At 44.4% G+C, this 23,106-nt stretch overlaps 1 protein-coding gene across 2 annotated transcripts in view; it reads left to right on the forward strand.

The window, feature by feature from the left end:
- LYST (lysosomal trafficking regulator) overlaps nt 1-23,106 on the forward strand; it is a 604,516-nt gene that overhangs the window by 35,910 nt on the left and 545,500 nt on the right. For both annotated transcript variants that reach the window (XM_069769439.1, XM_069769441.1), the window contains exon 3: nt 18,167-18,257. In XM_069769439.1, the coding sequence (XP_069625540.1) occupies nt 18,167-18,257 (91 nt within the window). The remainder of the gene's footprint in view (nt 1-18,166; nt 18,258-23,106) is intronic.

Raw genomic sequence — 23,106 nt, forward strand, 5'->3', positions numbered from 1 at the left:
GAATGAGTCCATGACTATGGCTATTCAGATTGATCGGCGTTTACGGGAGCGCAAACCTGTGCACCATTTGGCGGTGTCTTCTGAACAGGCACCTGAGATAATGCAATGTGATAGAATTCAGTCCAGAAGTGAACGGCAAAATTATAGGCGGAAAAATGGATTGTGTTTTTATTGTGGTGATTCAGCTCATGTTATATCAGCATGCTCTAAACGCACAAAAAAGGTTGATAAGTCTGTTGCCATTGGTACTTTACAGTCTAAGTTCAATCTGTCTGTGACGCTGATTTGTTCATTATCATCCATTTCCGTCGATGCCTATGTGGATTCAGGCGCTGCCCTGAGTCTTATGGATTGGTCATTTGCCAATCGCTGTGGGTTTAGTCTGGAACCTCTGGAAGTTCCTATTCCTTTGAAAGGAATTGACTCTACACCTTTGGCTATGAATAAACCTCAGTACTGGACACAAGTGACCATGCGTATGACTCCCGTTCATCAGGAGGTGATTCGCTTCCTGGTACTGTATAATTTACATGATGTCTTAGTGCTTGGTCTGCCATGGTTACAAACTCATAACCCAGTCCTGGACTGGAAAACAATGTCTGTGTTAAGCTGGGGATGTCAGGGGGTTCATGATGATGCATCTCCGATTTCTATCGCTTCATCTACTCCTTCTGAGGTTCCGGTATTTTTGTCTGATTATCGGGAGGTTTTTGAGGAGCCTAAGCTCAGTTCGCTTCCTCCTCACAGGGATTGCGATTGTGCTATAGATTTGATTCCTGGCAGTAAATTCCCTAAAGGTCCTTTGTTCAATCTGTCAGTTGCCAGAGCATACTGCTATGCGGAATTATGTTAAGGAGTCCTTGGAAAAGGGACATATCCGTCCATCTTCGTCCCCTTTGGGAGCAGGTTTTTTTTTTGTGGCCAAAAAAGATGGTTCCTTGAGGCCTTGCATAGATTATCGTCTTTTGAATAAGATTACAGTCAAATATCAGTATCCTTTGCCATTGTTGACTGATTTGTTCGCTCGCATTAAGGGGGCTAAATGGTTCACTAAGATTGATCTTCGGGGTGCGTATAATCTTGTGCGGATAAAGCAGGGTGATGAGTGGAAAACCGCATTTAATACGCCTGAGGGCCATTTCGAGTATTTGGTGATGCCTTTTGGACTTTCTAATGCTCCTTCTGTCTTCCAGTCTTTTATGCACGATATTTTCCGTGAATATCTGGATAAATTTATTATCGTGTATTTGGATGATGTTTTGTTTTTTTCTGATGACTGGGAGTCTCATGTTCAGCAGGTCAGGAAGGTGTTTCAGGTCCTGCGGGCCAATTCTTTGTTTGTAAAGGGTTCTAAATGTCTCTTTGGAGTCCAGAAGATTTCTTTTTTGGGGTATATTTTTTCCCCTTCTACTATTGAGATGGATCCCGTCAAGGTTCAGGCTATTTGTGACTGGACGCAGCCTACATCTCTTAAGAGTCTACAGAAGTTCTTGGGCTTTGCTAATTTTTATCGTCGCTTCATAACTAATTTTTCTAGTGTTGTTAAGCCTTTGACGGATTTGACTCAAAAGGGTGCTGATGTTACCGATTGGTCTCCTGCGGCTGTGGAGGCCTTTCAGGAACTTAAGCGCCGGTTTTCTTCTGCTCCTGTGTTGCGTCAGCCAGATACGTCGCTTCCTTTTCAGGTTGAGGTTGATGCTTCCGAGATCGGAGCTGGGGCGGTTTTGTCACAGAGAAGCTCCGATGGCTCAGTGATGAAGCCATGTGCGTTCTTTTCTAGAAAATTTTCGCCCGCTGAACGGAATTATGATGTGGGTAATCGGGAGCTTTTGGCAATGAAGTGGGCATTTGAGGAGTGGCGTCATTGGCTTGAGGGTGCTAGACATCGTGTGGTGGTCTTGACTGATCACAAAAATCTGATGTACCTTGAGTCTGCCAAGCGTCTGAATCCTAGACAGGCTCGTTGGTCACTGTTTTTCTCCCGTTTCAATTTTGTGGTTTCATACCTGCCAGGTTCAAAGAATGTGAAGGCGGATGCTCTTTCTAGGAGTTTTGTGCCTGACTCCCCTGGAAATTCTGAGCCCACTGGTATCCTTAGGGATGGGGTGATTTTGTTGGCTGTCTCCCCAGACTTGCGACATGCTTTGCAGGAGTTTCAGGCGGATAAGCCTGATCGTTGTCCGCCGGAAAGACTGTTTGTTCCGGATAATTGGACCAGTAGAGTCATCTCCGAGGTCCATTCTTCTGTGTTGGCAGGTCATCCTGGAATATTTGGTACTAGAGACTTGGTGGCCAGGTCTTTTTGGTGGCCTTCCTTGTCGAGGGATGTGCGTTCTTTCGTGCAGTCTTGTGGAGTTTGCGCTCGGGCTAAGCCTTGCTGTTCTCGGGCCAGTGGATTGTTGTTACCTTTGCCTATCCCGAAGAGGCCTTGGACGCACATTTCCATGGACTTTATTTCGGATCTCCCTGTCTCTCAAAAAATGTCCGTCATATGGGTTGTGTGTGACCGCTTTTCTAAGATGGTTCATCTGGTACCCTTACCTAAGTTACCTTCCTCCTCTGAGTTGGTCCCTCTGTTTTTTCAAAACGTGGTCCGTTTGCATGGCATTCCGGAGAACATCGTTTCTGACAGGGGATCCCAGTTTCTGTCTAGATTTTGGCGGACGTTCTGTGCTAAGATGGGCATTGATTTGTCCTTTTCGTCTGCATTCCATCCCCAGACGAATGGCCAGACGGAACGAACTAATCAGACTTTAGAAACTTATTTAAGGTGTTTTGTTTCTGCTGATCAAGATGACTGGGTTTCCTTTTTGCCGCTTGCCGAGTTTGCCCTTAATAATCGGGCTAGTTCTGCTACCTTGGTTTCTCCTTTCTTTTGTAATTCGGGGTTTCATCCTCGTTTTTCCTCTGGTCAGGTGGAGCCTTCTGATTGTCCTGGAGTGGACATGGTGGTGGATAGGTTGCATCGGATTTGGAGTCATGTGGTGGACAATTTGAAGTTGTCCCAGGAGAGGGCTCAGCAGTTTGGTAATCGCCGTCGCCGCGTGGGTCCTCGACTTCTTGTTGGGGACTTGGTGTGGTTGTCTTCTCGTTTTGTTCCTATGAAGGTCTCTTCTCCTAAGTTCAAGCCTCGGTTCATCGGTCCCTATAGGATCTTGGAAATTCTTAACCCTGTGTCGTTTCGTTTGGATCTCCCGGCATCGTTTGCTATTCATAATGTGTTCCATCGGTCGTTGTTGCGGAAGTATGAGGTACCTGTCGTTCCTTCGCTTGAGCCTCCTGCTCCGGTGCTGGTGGAGGGTGAATTGGAGTATGTTGTGGAGAAGATCTTGGATTCTCGTGTTTCCAGACGGAAACTCCAGTATTTGGTCAAGTGGAAGGGTTATGGTCAGGAGGATAATTCTTGGGTGATTGCCTCTGATGTTCATGCTGCCGATTTGGTCCGTGCTTTTCATAGGGCTCATCCTGGTCGCCCTGGTGGTTCTCGTGAGGGTTCGGTGACCCCTCCTCAAGGGGGGGGTACTGTTGTGAGTTCTGTTTTTGGGCTCCCTCTGGTGGTTACTGATGGTACTGGGTGACTTGTGTTCTCTGCGGTCTCTGGTGTTCACCTGTTCCATCAGGTTATGGGAGTTTCCTATTTAACCTGGCTTTTTTGTCATTTCCTCGCCGGCTATCAATGTAATCAGCGTGTCTTTTTACCTCTGCTCCCTGCGTCTGTTATCTTCAGGACAAGCTAAGTTTTGATTTTCCTGTTCCACGTTTTGCTTAATTTTTTGTCTTAGTCCAGCTTGCAGATATGTGATTCCTTGCTGCTGGTTGCTCTAGTGGGCTGAAATTACTCCTCATGTTCCATGAGTTGGCACATGAGTTCAAGTAATTTCAGGATGGTTTTTTGAAGGGTTTTTCGCTGACCGCGCAGTTCACTTTTGTATCCTCTGCTATCTAGCTTTAGCGGGCCTCATTTTTGCTGATTCTATTTTCATAACTACGTATGTGCTTTCCTCTCATTTCACCGTTATTACATGTGGGGGGCTGCTATTTCTGTGGGGTGTTTCTCTGGAGGCAAGTGAGGTCTGTGTTTCTTCTTATAGGGGAAGTTAATCCTTCGGCTGGCGCGAGACGTCTAGGAATCATCGTAGGCACGTTCCCCGGCTACTGCTAGTTGTGTGTTTAGGTTCAGGATCGCGGTCAGCTCAGGTTCCATCACCCTAGAGCTTGTTTTGTTTTTGTGCTTGTCCTTTTGTGATCCCCTGCCATTGGGATCATGACAGTATCCCAATTATCCGCTCTAATGTAGTTATCAATTCGCTCCAGTATCTTTGTATTATCCTACAACTCCAAATAAGATGCCAGAAGTCTGCTCTCGATTCCCCACACCTATGACATTCATCAGTTACCAGTCTGCCAAATCTATGTAGTCTACTCGGGGTCAGGTAAGATTGATGAAGGATATATAGTTGAATTAATTTATTATTTACCTTATGTGCCTCTAGGGCATCATTCCACTGATCATCAATCATCAGTGATAGAAGGAATTAATTGCTGCAATTTAATCTCAACAGCAAGTTGAGTAGAAGCAATCCTGGAGTTTAGTTGAAGGGTGTATAGGAGATTACGCCTGTGGGCCCTTGAGTTGTTCGCACTCCTATCAATGGATATCTGGATATTCGCATCTTAGGAAATGGAAACTGGTGCATTATGGCATGTCTCATTTGCAAATGTCTATAAAAATCCCTATAAGGGAGCACAAATTTTATATGAATTTGTTCAAATGATAATCGATGGGAATACTTTTCTGCTCAATGATGACAGAAGTATTCTAGGAGTGATACCTTTATTGGCTAGCCAGAAAATATGTTTGCAAGCTTTCAGAGCACAGTGGCTCCTTCTTCGGGCAAGATTACAAATAGATTAATAAGAAACAAGCACAACATTTAAAGAATACTACAGTAGGACACTGTGCTCTTAAAGCTTGCAAACATATTATTTTCTGGTTAGCCAATAAAGGTATCACTCCTAGAATACTTCTGTCATCATTGGGCAGAAAAGTTTTCCCATCGATTTTTCTGGCTAACACGGTACCACCATACAATTTGTTATTGTACATCATTCAAATGATAATAAAATTTCATTTTCAAAAATCTGATTGTTTTGATATTCCATATTGCTTTCAGAAAAATGGGTCCTGTAAGTTTTTGAGGTGTGGAAACTCGGGATTTATTTTTGAAATTTTTTTCACGTTTTCTAGTACAAGACATGGTAAAACCAATGGTGTCGTTCAAAAGTACAAATCGTCCCGCAAAAAATAAGCCCTCACATGGCCATATTGATGGAAAAATAAAAAAGTTATGGCTCTGGGAAGGAGGGGAGCGAAAAACGACAACGCAAAAACGAAAAAGGGCTGCTTCTTGAAGGGGTTAAAGACCCTCTCTGTCAGAGGTACTGTTGCATGCAGCACACTGCGAAAAAATCAAGAGAGGCCTCCCTAAGCTGATAATTGGGCAACTGCTGAGAAAGGGCAACAGCAGAGCCCAATGGTGCTACAACTTGATTGTGGTCAAATATAAGGACAAGGGTGTTGTCCTTATCTTGATCACCATACACCGTGACAACAGCTCCCTTGTCCCTGTCCGAGGTTCCACAACAGAAGTCCCAAAGCCAGATTGTATCTTGTATTATAAAAAGTACATGGGGGTGTAGATCTCTCAGATCAGGTCCTCCCAAGCCTCACAGTGCCTTGGAAAAGCAAAAGTATGGTACAAAAAATTAGTTTGTACGAATTGCACTGTACAATGCTTTTGTTCTGTTCCGATCTGCAGGCAATAAAGGGGCCTTCCTTCAGGTTCAGAAGGTAGTCATCAAGGCCCTAATGTTTGGCACTCAGGAAGGTGAGGGTCCCAGTACTTCTGAAAACTGATAGTTCCCGTATCGTCCCAGGTCAACATTTTTCAGCAGCGGTTCCCCAAACAACGAATAAGGGAAGAACAAAAAAAAAAGGAGCTGAGTAGGCTCCAAGAAAGGAATTTGAAAAGACACAATTTACCATTGTGAAATCTGCCCTGAGAAACATGGCCTTTGCATTAAGGATTACTTGAAAGCTTACCACATGTCCACAAATTAATAAAATTTGTCTTTACCCTGTTGACACAACACATGTTTATAATCTGATGAACAATTTACACATACCACCACATTATAAATTAATACACCAGTATAACCGAAAGCATTATAATCATTACTCTATGTGTCTAGATAAATTCAGTGGGTACGGAAAGTACTCAGACTACTTTAAATTTTTCACTATTTGTTTCATTGTAGTCATTTGGTAAGTTCAAAAAAGTTAATTTTCTTTCTCATTAATGTACACTTTTGACCCCATCTTGACTGAAAAAAACACAGAAATGTAGATATTTTTGCAACTTTATGAAAAAAAGAAAAACTGAAATATCACATGGTCATAAATATTCAGACCCTTTGCTCAGACACTCCTATTTAAATCACATGCCGTCCATTTCCTTGGGATCCTCCTTGACATGGTTCTACTAATTTATTGGAGTCCAACTGAGTTTAATTAAACTGATAGGACTTGATATGGAAAGGCACACACCTGTCTATATAAGACTTCACAGCTCACAGTGCATGTCAGACCAAATGAGAATCATGAGGTCAAAGGAACCGGCCAAGGAGCTCAGAGACAGAATTGTGGCAAGGCACAGATCTGGCCAAGGTTAGAAAATAATGTATGCAGTACTCAGGGTTCCTAAGAGCACAGTGACCTCCATAATCCTTAAATGGAAGAAGTTTGGGACCACCAGAAGTCTTCCTAGACCTTGCCATCCAGTCAAACTGAGCAATCGTGGGAGAAGAGCCTTGGTGAGAGAGGTAAAGAAGAAACCCAAGATCACTGTGGCTGAGCTCCAGAAATGCAGTATGGAGAATGGGAGAAAGGTCCACAAAGTCAACTATCACTGCAGCCGTCCACCAGTTGGGCCTTTATGACAGAGTGGCCCGACGGATCCTCTCCTCAGTGCAAGACATATGAAAGCCTGCATAGAGTTTGCTAAAAATAAAAAACACATGAATGACTCGCAGACTATGAGAACTAAGATTCTCTGGTTTGATGAGACGAAGATAGACCTTTTTGGTGATATTCTAAGTATGTGTGGAGAAAACTAGGCACTGCTCATCACCTGCCCAATACAATCCCAACAGTGAAACATGGTGGTGGCATCATCATGCTATGGAGGTGTTTTTCAGCTGCAGGGACAGGACAACTGGTTGCCATTGAAGTAAATATGAATGTGGCCAAGTACAGAGATATCCTAGGTGAAAAACTCTTCCAGAGTGCTCTTGACCTTAGACTTGGCCAAAGGTTCATCTTCCAACAAGACAATGACTCTAATGACACAGCTAAAATAGCAAAGGAGTGGCTTCAGAACAACTCTGTGACCATTCTTGACTGACCTAGCCAAAGCCATGACTTAAAGGGACACTGTCACCTGAATTTGGAGGGAACAATCTTCAGCCATAGAGGCGGGGTTTTCGGGTGTTTGATTCACCCTTTCCTTACCCGCTGGCTGCATGCTGGCTGCAATATGGGATTGAAGTTCATTCTCTGTCCTCCATAGTACACGCCTGCACAAGGCAATCAAGGTGGATCAAACACCCGAAAACCCCGCCTCTATGGCTGAAGATTGTTCCCTCCAAATTCAGGTGACAGTGTCCCTTTAAACGCAATTGAGCATCTCTGGAGAGACCTGAAAATGGCTGTCCACCAACGTTCACCATCCAACCTGAAGGAACTGGAGAGGATCTGCAAGGAAGAATGGCAGAGGATCCCCAAATCCAGATGTGAAAAACTTGTTGCAACATTCCCAAGAAGACTCATGGGTGTACTAGCTAAAAATGGTGCTTCTGCTCAATACTGAACAAAAGATCTGAATACTTATGACCATGTGATTATTGTTTTTCTTCTTTAATAAATTTGCAAACATTTCTACATTTCTGTGTTTTTTTTAAATTTTTTTTTAGTCAAGATGGGGTGCAGAGTGTACATTAATTAGAAAAAAAAAGAACTTTTTTGAATTTACCAAATGGCTGCAATGAAACAGAGTGAAAAATTTAAAGGGGTCTGAATAAGTTCCGTACCCACTGTCTGTGTGTATATATAAAAAAAAAAAAATATATATATATATATATATATATATATATATATATATATATATATATATATATTTTTTTTTTCTGAAATATAGAGGAAATGTGTCATCTTTAACCCCTTCCCGACCCATGACGCCACGTAGGCGTCATGAAAGTCGGTGCCAATCCGACCCATGACGCCTATGTGGCGTCATGGAAAGATCGCGTCCCTGCAGATCGGGTGAAAGGGTTAACTCCCATTTCACCCGATCTGCAGGGACAGGGGGAGTGGTAGTTTAGCCCAGGGGGGGTGGCTTCACCCCCTCGTGGCTACGATCGCTCTGATTGGCTGTTGAAAGTGAAACTGCCAATCAGAGCGATTTGTAATATTTCACCTATTATAACTGGTGAAATATTACAATCCAGCCATGGCCGATGCTGCAATATCATCGGCCATGGCTGGAAATACTAATGTGCCCCCACCCCACCGATCGCCCCCCCAGCCCCGCGATCTGGCCGGTACACTGCTCCGGCTCCCCTCCGTCCTGTGCTCCGCTCCCCCCCGTGCTCTTGTCCGCTCCCCCCGTGCTCCAATCACCCTCCCCGTGCTCCAATCACCCCCCCTGCACTCCGATCCAGCCCCCCCGTGCTCCGTTCCACCCCCCCGTGCTCCATTCCAGCCCCCCCGTGCTCCGTTCCACGCCCCCGTGCTCCGTTCCACCCCTCCCGCGCTCCGATTCCCCCCCCCCCGTGCTCCGATCCCCCCCCCCCCCCCCGTGGTCCCCACCCACCCCATCATATTTACCGATCCAGCCGGGGTCCCGTCCGTCTTCTCCCTGGGCGCCGCCATCTTCCAAAATGGCGGGCGCATGCGCAGTGCGCCCGCCGAATCTGCCGGCCGGCAGATTCGTTCCAAAGTGCATTTTGATCACTGAGATAGATTATATCTCAGTGATCAAAATAAAAAAAATAATAAATGACCCCCCCCCTTTGTCACCCCCATAGGTAGGGACAATAAAAAAATAAAGACATTTTTTTTTCCACTAATGTTAGAATAGGGTTAGGGGTAGGGTTAGGGGTAGGGGTAGGGTTAGGGCTAGGGTTAGGGCTAGGGGTAGGGTTAGGGTTAGGGCTAGGGTTAGGGTTTCGGTATGTGCACACGTATTCTGGTCCTCTGCGGATTTTTCCGCTGCGGATTTGATAAATCCGCAGTGCTAAACCGCTGCGGATTTATGGCGGATTTACCGCGTTTTTTTCTGCGCATTTCACTGCGGTTTTACAACTGCGATTTTCTATTGGAGCAGTTGTAAAACCGCTGCGGAATCCGCACAAAGAAGTGACATGCTGCGGAATGTAAACCGCTGCGTTTCCGTGCAGTTTTTCCGCAGCATGTGTACAGCGATTTTTGTTTCCCGTAGGTTTACATTGAACTGTAAACTCATGGGAAACTGCTGCGGATCCGCAGCGTTTTCCGCAGTGTGTGCACATACCTTTAGAATTAGGCTATGTGCACACTGTGCGGATTTGGCTGCGGATTGGCCGCTGCGGATTCGCAGCAGTGTTCCATCAGGTTTACAGTACCATGTAAACATATGAAAAACCAAATCCGCTGTGCCCATGGTGCGGAAAATACCGCGCGGAAACGCTGCGTTGTATTTTCCGCAGCATGTCAATTCTTTGTGCGGATTCCGCAGCGTTTTACACCTGTTCCTCAATAGGAATCCGCAGGTGAAATCCGCACAAAAAACACTGGAAATCCGCGGAAAATCCGCAGGTAAAACGCAGTGCCTTTTACCCGCGGATTTTTCAAAAATGGTGCGGAAATATCTCACGAATCCGCAACGTGGGCACATAGCCTTAGGGTTGGAATTAGGGTTGTGGTTAGGGTTGTGATTAGGGTTATGGCTACAGTTGGGATTAGGGTTAGGGGTGTGTTGGGGTTAGTGTTGGAGTTAGAATTGAGGGGTTACCACTGTTTAGGCACATCAGGGGTCTCCAAACGCAGCATGGCGCCACCATTGATTCCAGCCAATCTTGTATTCATAAAGTCAAATGGTGCTCCCTCACTTCCGAGCCCCGACGTGTGCCCAAACAGTGGTTTACCCCCACATATGGGGTACCAGCATACTCAGGACAAACCGCAACAATTACTGGGGTCCAATTTCTCCCGTTACCCTTGTGAAAATAAAAAAATGCTTGCTAAAACATCATTTTTGAGGAAAGAAAAATGATTTTTTATTTTCACGGCTCTGCGTTGTAAACGTCTGTGAAGCACTTGGGGGTTCAAAGTGCTCACCACATATCTAGATAAGTTCCTTGGGGGGTCTACTTTCTAAAATGGGGTCACTTGTGGGGGTTTCTACTGTTTAGGCACACCAGGGGCTCTGCAAACGCAACGTGACACCCGCAGACCATTCCATCAAAGTCTGCATTTCAAAAGTCACTACTTCCCTTCTGAGCCCCGATGTGTGCCCAAACAGTGGTTTACCCCCACTCATGGGGTATCAGCGTACTCAGGAGAAACTGGACAACAACTTTTGGGGTCCAATTTCTCCTGTAACCCTTGGGAAAATAAAAAATTCTGGGCTAAATAATTATTTTTGAGGAAAGAAAACGTATTTATTATTTTCACGGCTCTGCATTATAAACTTCTATGAAGCACTTGGGGGTTCAAAGTGCTCACCACACATCTAGATAAGTTCCTTTCGGGGTCTAGTTTCCAAAATGGGGTCACTTGTGGGGGGTTTCTACTGTTTAGGCACATCAGGGGCTCTGCAAACGCAACGTGACGCCCGCAGAGCATTCCATCAAAGTCTGCATTTCAAAACGTCACTACTTCACTTCCGAGCCTCGGCATGTGCCCAAACAGTGGTTTACCCCCACATATGGGGTATCAGCGTACTCAGGAGAAACTGGACAACAACTTTTGGGGTCAAATTTCTCCTGTTACCCTTGGGAAAATAAAAAATTGCAGGCTAAAAGATCATTTTTGAGAAAATAATTTTTTTATTTTATTTTCATGGCTCTGCGTTATAAACTTCTGTGAAGCACTTGGGGGTTCAAAGTCCTCACCACACATCTAGATTAGTTCCTTTGGGGGCCTAGTTTCCAAAATGGTGTCATTTCTGGGGGATCTCCAATGTTTAGGCACACAGGGGCTCTCCAAACGTGACATGGTGTCCGCTAATGATTGGAGCTAATTTTCCATTTAAAAAGCCAAATGGCGTGCCATCCCTTCCGAGCCCTGCCGTGCGCCCAAACAGTGGTTTACCCCCACATATGGGGTATCAGCGTACTCAGGACAAACTGGACAACAATATTTGGGGTCCAATTTCTCCTATTATCCTTGGCAAAATAGGAAATTCCAGGCTAAAAAATCATTTTTGAGGAAAGAAAAATTATTTTTTATTTTCATGGCTCTGCGTTATAAACTTCTGTGAAGCACCTGGGGGTTTAAAGTGCTCAATATGCATCTAGATAAGTTCCTTGGGGGGTCTAGTTTCCAAAATGGGGTCACTTGTGGGGGAGCTCCAATGTTTAGGCACACAGGGGCTCTCCAAACGCGACATGGTGTCCGCTAACGATGGAAATAATTTTTCATTCAAAAAGTCAAATGGCGCTCCTTCCCTTCCGAGCCTTACCATGTGCCCAAACAGTGGTTTACCCCCACATGTGAGGTATTGGTGTACCCAGGAGAAATTGCCCAACACATTTTAGGATCCATTTTATCCTGTTGCCCATGTGAAAATGAAAAAATTGAGGCTAAAAGAATTTTTTTGTGAAAAAAAAGTACTTTTTCATTTTTACGGATCAATTTGTGAAGCACCTGGGGGTTCAAAGTGCTCACTATGCATCTAGATAAGTTCCTTGGGGCGTCTAGTTTCCAAAATGGGGGTCACTTGTGGGGGAGCTCCAATTTTTAGGCACACGGGGGCTCTCCACACGTGACATGGTGTCCGCTAAAGAGTGGAGCCAATTTTTGATTCAAAAAGTCAAATGGCGCTCCTTCCTTTCCAAGCCCTGCCGTGCGCCCAAACAGTGGTTTACCCCCACATATGAGGTATCAGCGTACTCAGGACAAATTGGACAACAACTTTCGTGGTTCAGTTTCTCCTTTTACCATTGGGAAAATAAAAAAATTGTTGCTAAAAGATAATTTTTGTGACTAAAAAGTTAAATTATCATTTTTTCCTTCCATGTTGCTTCTGCTGCTGTGAAGCACCTGAAGGGTTAATAAATTTCTTGAATGTGGTTTTGAGTACCTTGAGGGGTGCAGTTTTTAGAATGGTGTCACTTTTGGGTATTTTCAGCCATATAGACCCCTCAAACTGACTTCAAATGTGAGGTGGTCCCTAAAAAAAAATGGTTTTGTAAATTTCGTTTTAAAAATGACAAATCGCTGGTCAAATTTTAACTCTTATAACTTCCTAACAAAAAAAAATTTTGTTTCCAAAATTGTGCTGATGTAAAGTAAACATGTGGGAAATGTTATTTATTAACTATTTTGTGTCACATATCTCTCTGGTTTAACAGAATAAAAATTCAAAATGTGAAAATTGCGAAATTTTCAAACTTTTCGCCAAATTTCCGTTTTTATCACAAATAAATGCAGAATTTATTGACCTAAATTTAGCACTAACATGAAGCCCAATATGTCACGAAAAAACAATCTCAGAACCGCTAGGATCCGTTGAAGCGTTCCTGAGTTATTACCTCATAAAGGGACACTGGTCAGAATTGCAAAAAACGGCAAGGTCTTTAAGGTCAAAATAGGCTGGGTCATGAAGGGGTTAACCCCTTTACCCCCCAAGGGTGGTTGGCACGTTAATGACCGTGCCAATTTTTACAATTCTGACCACTGTCCCTTTGAGGTTATAACTCTGGAGCGCTTCTATGGATCCCGGGGATTCTGACAATGTTTTTTTGTGACATTTTGTTCTTCTTGATAGTGGTAAAATTTATTTGATATTACTTGCGTTTATTTGTGGAAAAAAATGGAAATTTGGTGAAAATTTTGAAAATTTCACAATTTTCCAACCTTGAATTTTTTGCCCTGAAATCACAGAGATACAGTACAGACCAAAAGTTTGGACACACCTTCTCATTTAAAGATTTTTCTGTATTTTCAGGACTATGAAAATTGTACATTCACACTGAAAGCATCAAAACTATGAATTAACACATGTGGAATTGTATACTTAACAAAAAAGTGTGAAACAACTGAAATTATGTCTTATATTCTAGGTTCTTCAAAGTAGCCAACTTTTGCTTTGATGACTGCTTTGCACACTCTTGGCATTCTCTTGATGAGCTTCAAGAGGTAGTCACCGGGAATAGTTTTCAATTCACAGGTGTGTGAGTTCCCAGAGATACTTAGCACTTTTGCCTTCACTCTGCAGTCCAGCTCACCCCAAACCATCTCGATTGGGTTCAGGTCTAGTGACTGTGGAGGCCAGGTCATCTGGCGTAGCACCCCATCACTCTCCTTCTTGGTCAAATAGCCCTTATACAGCCTGGAGGTGTTTGGGGTCATTGTCCTGTTGGAAAATAAATGATGGTCCAACTAAACGCAAATCGGATGGAATAGCATGCCGCTGCAAGATGCTGTGGTAGCCATGCTGGTTCAGTATGCCTTTAATTTTGAATAAATCTCAAACAGTGTCACCAGCAAAGCACTCCCACACCATCACACCTCCTCATCCATTCTTCATGGTGGGAACCAGGCATGTAGAGTCCATCCGTTCATCTTTTCTGCGAAGCACAAAGACACGGTGGTTGGAATCAAAGATCTCAAATCAGACCAAAGCACAGATTTCCACTGGTCTAATGTCCATTCCTTGTGTTCTTTAGCCCAAACAAGTCTCTTCTGCTTGCTGCCTGCCCTTAGCAGTGGTTTCCTAGCAGCTATTTTACCATGAAGGCCTGCTGCACAAAGTCTCCTCTGACCTTTCCGGCGCCTGCGCACTGCAGTACTTTGTTCTGCCCTCAACAGGGCAGACAAAGTACGCCTGCGCCGGAGTCGTGGCTGAAGATCAGAAGAGGACGTCATGGAATGAAGATGGGAGGCGCCGCAGCGGACCAGAGACGCCCATCCGACCGGACCAGCATCGGGACCGCCCCTGGGTGAGTATAATCTAACGTCTTTTTCTCCTCTTTCAGGTAACATCGGGGGCTTATCTACAGCATTACAGAATGCTGTAGATAAGCCCATGATGCCGGTGGGCTTACCTCACCCGCGATTTTCGGGGTGACAGGTTTTCTTTAATAGTTGTTGTAGAGATGTGTCTGCTGTTAGAACTCTGTGTGGCATTGACCTGGTCTCTAATCTGAGCTGCTGTTAACCTGCGATTTCTGAGGCTGGTGATTCGGATAAACTTAGCCTCAAAAGCAGCAGAGGTGACTCTTGGTCTTCCTTTCCTGGGGCGGTCCTCATGTGAGCCAGTTTCTTTGTAGCTCTTGATGGTTTTTGCTACTGCACTTGGGGACCCTTTCAAAGTATGCCCAACTTTTCGGACTGACTGACCTTCAATTCTTAAGATAATGATGGCCTCTCTTTTTTCTTTACTTAGCTGCTTTTTTCTTGCCATAATGCAAATTCTAAAAGTCTATTCAGTAGGACTACCAGCTGTGTATCCACCAGACTTCTGCACAACACAACTGATGGTCCCAACCCCATTTATAAGGTAAGAAATCCCACTTATTAAACTTGACAGGACATACCTGTGAATTGAAAACTATTCCCGGTGACAACCTCTTGAAGCTCATCAAGAGAATGGCAAGAGTGTGCAAAGCAGTCATCAAAGCAAAAGGTGGCTACTTTGAGAAACCTAGAATATAAGACATAATTTCAGTTGTTTCACACATTTTTGTTAAGTATATAATTCCACATGTGTTAATTCATAGTTTTGATGCCTTCAGTGTGAATCTACAATTTTCATAGTCATGAAATTACAGAAAAAATTTTAAACGAGAAGGTGTGTCCAAACTTTTGGTCTGTACAGTATGTTACCCAAAGTACTTAATAAGTAACATTTACCACATGTCTATTTTACATCAGCACAATTTTGGAACCAAATTTTTTTGGGGGAATTTTGGGAATTTTAAGGGTTAAAAGATGACCAGCGATTTGACCCCAAAAGTTGTTGTACAATTTGTCCTGAGTACGCTGATACCCCATATGTGGGGGTAAACCACTGTTTAAGCGCATGGCAGAGCTCGGAAGGGAAGGAGCGCCATTTGACTTTTCAATGCAAAATTGGCTGGAATTGAGATAGGACGCTATGTCGCGTTTGGAGAGCCCCTGATGTGCCTAAACAGTGGAAACTCTCCACAAGTGACACCATTGTGGAAAGTAGACCCCCTTAGGAACTTATGTAGATGTGTGGTGAGCACTTTGAACTCCCCAATGCTTCACAGAAGTTTATAATTGGGAGCCGTAAAAATAAAAAAATCTGGGTTTTTTTTGCAAACATGATCTTTTTGCCCCCAATTTTTTTATTTTCCCAAGGGTAACAGGAGAAACTGGACCCCAAAAGTTGTTGTACAATTTGTCCTGAGTACGCTGATACCCCATATGTGGGAGTAAACCACTGTTTGGGCGCATGGCAGAGCTCGGAAGGGGAGGAGCACTGTTTGACTTTTTCAATGCAGAATTGGCTTGAATTGAGATCAGACGCCATGTCGCGTTTGGAGAGCCACTGATGTGCCTAAACAGTGGAAGCCCCTTACAAATGTCCCCATTTTGGAAACTAGATGACTTAAGGAACTCCTCTAGATGTGTGGTGTGCACTTTGAACACCCAATTGCTTCACTAAAGTTTATAATGTAGAGCCGTGAAAATTAAAAATCTTTTCTTTTGCACAAAAATGATCTTTTTGCCCCCAATTTTTTATTTTCCCAAGGGTATCCGTAGAAATTAGACCCCAAAAGTTGGTGTCCAATTTGTCCTGAGTACGCTGATACCCCATATGTGAGAGGGAGAAAACTACAGTTTGGGTGCACTTCGGGGCTCGGAAGGGAAGAAGTGGCATTTTGGAATGCAGACTTTGATGGAATGGTCTGCGGGCGTCACGTTGCGTTTGCAGAGGCCCTGATGTGCCTAAACAGTGGAAACCCCCCAATTCTAACTCCAACCCTAACCCCAACACACCCCTAACCCTATTACCAACCCTAACCACACCCCTAACCCCAACACACTCCTAACCCTAACATACCCCTAACCCTAATGCCAACCATAACCCTAATCCCAATCCCAATACACCCCTAACCCCAACATACCCCTAACCCTAATTACAACCATAACCCTAACCCCACCCCTAACCCAACCGTAAACGTCATCCAAACTCTAACCCCAACTCTCGCCCTAACCCTAACTTTAGCCCCAACCCTAAATTTAGCCCCAACCCTAACTTTAACCCCAACCCTAACCCTAACTTTAGCCCCCAACATAACCCTAACCCTATTGGGAAAATGGATATAAATATATATTTTTTATTTTATTATTTTTCCCTAACTAAGGCGGTGATAAAGGGGGGTTTGATTTACTATTTTTATAGCGGGTTTTTATGTTTGGCAGCTGTCACACACTAAAAGACACTTTTTATTGCAAAAAATAGTTTTTGCGATACCACATTTTGATAGCTATAATTTTACCATATTTTGGTCCACAGAGTCTTGTGAGGTCTTGTTTTTTGCGGGACGAGTTGACGGTTTTATTGGTACCATTTTCGGGCACACGACATTTTTTGATCATTTTTTATTCTGATTTTTGTTAGGCAGAATGAACAAAAACCAGCAATTCATGAATTTCTTTTGGGTGGGCGTTTATACCATTCCGCATTTGGTAAAATTGATAAAACAGTTTTATTTTTCGGGTTAGTACGATTACAGTAATACCTCATTTATATCATTTTTTTATGTTTTGGCGCTTTTATGCAATAAAAACTATTATAAGTTTTTTTGCATCGCTTTATTCTGAGAGCTATAACTTTTTTCCGCTAATGACGCTGTATGGCGGCTCGTTTTTTGCGGGCCAAGATTACATTTTCAGCGGTACCATGATTATTTATATCCGTCTTTTTGATCGCATGTTATTCAACTTTTTGTTTGGCGGTATGATGATAAAGCATTGTGTTTTGCCTCGTTTTTTATTTTTTTTTACGATGTTCATTGAAGGGGTTAACTAATGGGACAGTTTTATAGGTCTGGTCCTTACAGATTCGACAATACTAAATATGTGTACTTTTATTGTTTTTTTTTCATAAAGAAATGTATTTATTGGAACAATTTTTTTTCTTTATTTAGAATTTAAAAAAAAAAAAATATTTTTACACAGTGGAATTTTTTTTTAACTTTGTTACATTGTCCCAGGTTAGGACATCACTATGTAGTGTCAGATCGCTGATCTGACACTTTGCACAGCACTGTGTCAGATCAGCGATCTGACAGGCATTGCAGGAGGCTTGCCGGCACCTGCTCTCAGCAGGCACTCACAAGCTACCTCCTTGCAGGACCCAGAAGGACCCCCGTGGACATCTTGGATCCGGGGCCTGCAGGGAGGAGAACGGAGGAGACCCTCGGAACAACGTTGTTCTGTGGTCTCAGGGAAGCATGCAGGGAGGCCCCTCCCTGCACGATGCTTCCCTATGCCACCAGAACGCTGCGATCATGTTTCGGGGGTTAAAGTGCCTGGAGTGGTCCGTGACCGCTCCTGGAACATAGTGCCTGATGTCAGCTGTGATAATCAGCTGACACCCGGTAGCGATCAGCCACGCTCCCCCCGTTAGCGCGGCTGCTCGCGTATGACGTACTATCCAGTCGACGGTCATACGGGATAGTAAGTCAGATGTCAGAAAGGGGTCAAATTTAGCCCTTTTAGAGATAATTTAATCTTCAACTTGCTTACCTGTTCACAATAGCAGTAATTTTAACTGGGGTGCCCAAATGTTTACTTGCCACTGTAGGTGTTGATATTAATTTTCACATCCTTGTTTTTATTCAGAATTTTATACTTGTATATTTATTACAGAGCTTAACATGTCGAGAAGAACTTAGGACTCTTATTATGTCTCTTTTACCTTTGGTTTGGAAGATTCCTGTGGAAGAAGAAGAGGCAAGAGGTAAACTTCAAACTTAATTTTGTGAATGCTTATACAATGAGTTAATAATTAGCGATGAGTGAGTGCTAAAATGCTCTGGTGCTCGTTGCTTGAACTGAGTAATTCCTAATACTCGCGTGCTTGTTTTGAGTAACGAATGTAATGGCAGTCAATCTGAAAGTCAAGCTTATTTTGCGGCAGACCCTACAAAGAGGTCTGAGGGGCAATGAAAATGTTGGAATTGATGGGAAAAGTTTTGAATGGAGGGAGAACAGCATGAGGAAAACCCCTGGAAGCATGACTCCCAGATTGCTGTTGAGAACAATGGTTTTACACCACTTTAACCCCTTCCCGACCTATGACGCCACGTAGGCGTCATGAAAGTCGGTGCCAATCCGACCCATGACGCCTATGTGGCGTCAATGGAAAGATCGCGTCCCTGCAGATCCGGTGAAAGGGTTAACTCCCATTTCACCCGATCTGCAGGGACAGGGGGAGTGGTAGTTTAGCCCAGGGGGGGTGGCATCACCCCCTCGTGGCTACGATCGCTCTGATTGGCTGTTGAAAGTGAAACTGCCAATCAGAGCGATTTGTAATATTTCACCTATTATAACGGGTGAAATATTACAATCCAGCCATGGTCGATGCTGCAATATCATCGGCCATGGCTGGAAATACTAATGTGCCCCCACCCCACCCCACCGATCGCCCCCCCCAGCCCCCCGATCTGGCCGGTACACTGCTCCGGCTCCCCTCCATCCAGTGCTCCGCTCCCCCCCGTGCTCTTGTCCGCTCCCCCCGGCTCCAATCACCCCCCCCGTGCTCCAATCACCCCCCCTGCATTCCGATCCACCCCCCCGTGCTCCGTTTCACCCCCCCGTGCTCCGTTCCAGCCCCCCCGTGCTCCGTTCCACGCCCCCCATGCTCCGTTCCACGCCTGCCGCGCTCCGATTCCCCCCCCGTGCTCCGATCCCACCCCCCCCGTGGTCCCCCCCACCCCATCATACCTACCGATCCTGCCGGGGTCCCGTCCGTCTTCTCCCTGGGCGCCGCCATCTTCCAAAATGGCGGGCGCATGCGCAGTGCGCCCGCCGAATCTGCCGGCCGGCAGATTCGTTCCAAAGTGCATTTTGATCACTGAGATAGATTATATCTCAGTGATCAAAATAAAAAAAATAATAAATGACCCCCGCCTTTGTCACCCCCATAGGTAGGGACAATAAAAAAATAAAGACATTTTTTTTTCCCACTAATGTTAGAATAGGGTTAGGGGTAGGGGTAGGGTTAGGGCTAGGGTTAGGGGTAGGGTTAGGGTTAGGGGTAGGGTTAGGGCTAGGGTTAGGGTTTCGGTATGTGCACACGTATTCTGGTCCTCTGCGGATTTTTCCGCTGCGGATTTGATAAATCCGCAGTGCTAAACCGCTGCGGATTTATGGCGGATTTATCGCGTTTTTTTCTGCGCATTTCACTGTGGTTTTACAATTGCGATTTTCTATTTGAGCAGTTGTAAAACCGCTGCGGAATCCGCACAAAGAAGTGACATGCTGCGGAATGTAAACCGCTGCGTTTCCGTGCAGTTTTTCCGCAGCATGTGTACAGCGATTTTTGTTTCCCATAGGTCTACATTGAACTGTAAACTCATGGGAAACTGCTGCGGATCTGCAGCGTTTTCCGCAGTGTGCACATACCTTTAGAATTAGGCTATGTGCACACGGTGCGGATTTGGCTGCGGATTGGCCGCTGCGGATTCGCAGCAGTATTCCATCAGGTTTACAGTACCATGTAAACATATGAAAAACCAAATCCGCTGTGCCCATGGTGCAGAAAATACCGCGCGAAAACGCTGCGTTGTATTTTCCGCAGCATGTCAATTCTTTGTGCGGATTCCGCGGCGTTTTACACCTGTTCCTCAATAGGAATCCGCAGGTGAAATCCGCACAAAAAACACTGGAAATCCGCGGAAAATCCGCAGGTAAAACGCAGTGCCTTTTACCCGCGGATTTTTCAAAAATGGTGCGGAAATATCTCACACGAATCCGCAACGTGGGCACATAGCCTTAGGGTTAGGGTTGGAATTAGGGTTGTGGTTAGGGTTGTGATTAGGGTTATGGCTACAGTTGGGATTAGAGTTAGGGGTGTGGGGGGGTTAGTGTTGGAGGTAGAATTGAGGGGTTACCACTGTTTAGGCACATCAGGGGTCTCCAAACGCAACATGGCGCCACCATTGATTCCAGCCAATCTCGTATTCAAAAAGTCAAATGGTGCTCCCTCACTTCCGAGCCCTGACGTGTGCCCAAACAGTGGTTTACCCCCACATATGGGGTATCAGTGCACTCAGGATAAACTGCGCAACAATTACTGGGGTCCAATTTCTCCTGTTACCCTTGTGAATCTAAAAAAATGCTTGCTAAAACATCATTTTTGAGGAAAGAAAAATGATTTTTTATTTTCACGGCTCTGCGTTGTAAACGTCTGTGAAGCACTTGGGGGTTCAAAGTGCTCACCACATATCTAGATAAGTTCCTTGGGGGGTCTAGTTTCTAAAATGTGGTCACTTGTGGGGGGTTTCTACTGTTTAGGCACACCAGGGGCTCTGCAAACGCAACGTGACCATTCCATCAAAGTCTGCATTTCAAAAGTCACTACTTCACTTCCGAGCCCCAACGTGTGCCCAAACAGTGGTTTACCCCGACATATGGGGTATCACCGTACTCCGGAGAAACTGGACAACAAATATTGGGGTCAAATTTCTCCTGTTACCCTTGGGAAAATTAAAAAATTCTGGGCTAAATAATTATTTTTGAGGAAAGAAAACGTATTTATTATTTTCACGGCTCTGCATTATAAACTTCTATGAAGCACTTGGGGGTTCAAAGTGCTCACCACACATCTAGATAAGTTCCTTTCGGGGTCTAGTTTCCAAAATGGGGTCACTTGTGGGGGGTTTCTACTGTTAAGCCACATCAGGGGCTCTGCAAACGCAACGTGACGCCCACAGAGCATTCCATCAAAGTCTGCATTTCAAAACGTCACTACTTCACTTCCGAGCCCCGGCATGTGCCCAAACAGTGATTTACCCCCACATATGGGGTATCAGCGTACTCGGGAGAAACTGGACAACAACTTTTGGGGTCAAATTTCTCCTGTTTCCCTTGGGAAAATAAAAAATTGCAGGCTAAAAGATCATTTTTGAGAAAATAATTTTTTTATTTTCATGGCTCTGCGTTATAAACTTCTGTGAAGCACTTGGGGGTTCAAAGTCCTCACCACACATCTAGATTAGTTCCTTTGGGGGTCTAGTTTCCAAAATGGGGTCATTTCTGGGGGATCTCCAATGTTTAGGCACACAGGGGCTCTCCAAACGTGACATGGTGTCCGCTAATGATTGGAGCTAATTTTCCATTTAAAAAGCCAAATGGCGTGCCATCCCTTCCGAGCCCTGCCGTGCGCCCAAACAGTGGTTTACCCCCACATATGGGGTATCAGCGTACTCAGGACAAACTGGACAACAATATTTGGGGTCCAATTTCTCCTATTATCCTTGGCAAAATAGGAAATTCCAGGCTAAAAAATCATTTTTGAGGAAAGAAAAATTATTTTTTATTTTCATGGCTCTGCGTTATAAACTTCTGTGAAGCACCTGGGGGTTTAAAGTGCTCAATATGCATATAGATAAGTTCCTTGGGGGGTCTAGTTTCCAAAATGGGGTCACTTGTGGGGGAACTCCAATGTTTAGGCACACAGGGGCTCTCCAAACGCGACATGGTGTCCGCTAACAATTGGAGCTAATTTTCCATTCAAAAAGTCAAATGGCGCGCCTTCCCTTCCGAGCCCTGCCGAGTGCCCAAACAGTGGTTTACCCCCACATATGAGGTATCGGCGTACTCGGGAGAAATTGCCCAACAAATTTTATGATCCATTTTATCCTACTGCCCATGTGAAAATGAAAAAATTGAGGCGAAAAGAATTTTTTTGTGAAAAAAAAGTACTTTTTCATTTTTACAGATCAATTTGTGAAGCACCTGAGGGTTTAAAGTGCTCACTAGGCATCTAAATAAGTTCCTTGGGGGGTCTAGTTTCCAAAATGGGGTCACTTGTGGGGGAGCGCCAATGTTTAGGCACACAGTAGCTATCCAAACGCGACATGGTGTCCGCTAACGATGGAAATAATTTTTCATTCAAAAAGTCAAATGGCGCTCCTTCCCTTCCGAGCCTTACCATGTGCCCAAACAGTGGTTTACCCCCACATGTGAGGTATTGGTGTACTCAGGAGAAATTGCCCAACACATTTTAGGATCCATTTTATCCTGTTGCCCATGTGAAAATGAAAAAATTGAGGCTAAAAGAATTTTTTTGTGAAAAAAAAGTACTTTTTCATTTTTACGGATCAATTTGTGAAGCACCTGGGGGTTCAAAGTGCTCACTATGCATCTAGATAAGTTCCTTGGGGCGTCTAGTTTCCAAAATGGGGTCACTTGTGGGGGAGCTCCAATTTTTAGGCACACGGGTGCTCTCCAAACGTGACATGGTGTCCGCTAAAGAGTGGAGCAAATTTTTGATTCAAAAAGTCAAATGGCGCTCCTTCCCTTCCAAGCCCTGCCGTGCGCCCAAACAGTGGTTTACCCCCACATATGAGGTATCAGCGTACTCAGGACAAATTGGACAACAACTTTCGTGGTTCAGTTTCTCCTTTTACCATTGGGAAAATAAAAAAATTGTTGCTAAAAGATAATTTTTGTGACTAAAAAGTTAAATGTTCATTTTTTCCTTCCATGTTGCTTCTGCTGCTGTGAAGCACCTGAAGGGTTAATAAACTTCTTGAATGTGGTTTTGAGTACCTTGAGGGGTGCAGTTTTTAGAATGGTGTCAC

This window comes from Ranitomeya imitator, chromosome 5, assembly GCF_032444005.1.
Source record: "Ranitomeya imitator isolate aRanImi1 chromosome 5, aRanImi1.pri, whole genome shotgun sequence".
NCBI lineage: Eukaryota > Metazoa > Chordata > Amphibia > Anura > Dendrobatidae > Ranitomeya > Ranitomeya imitator.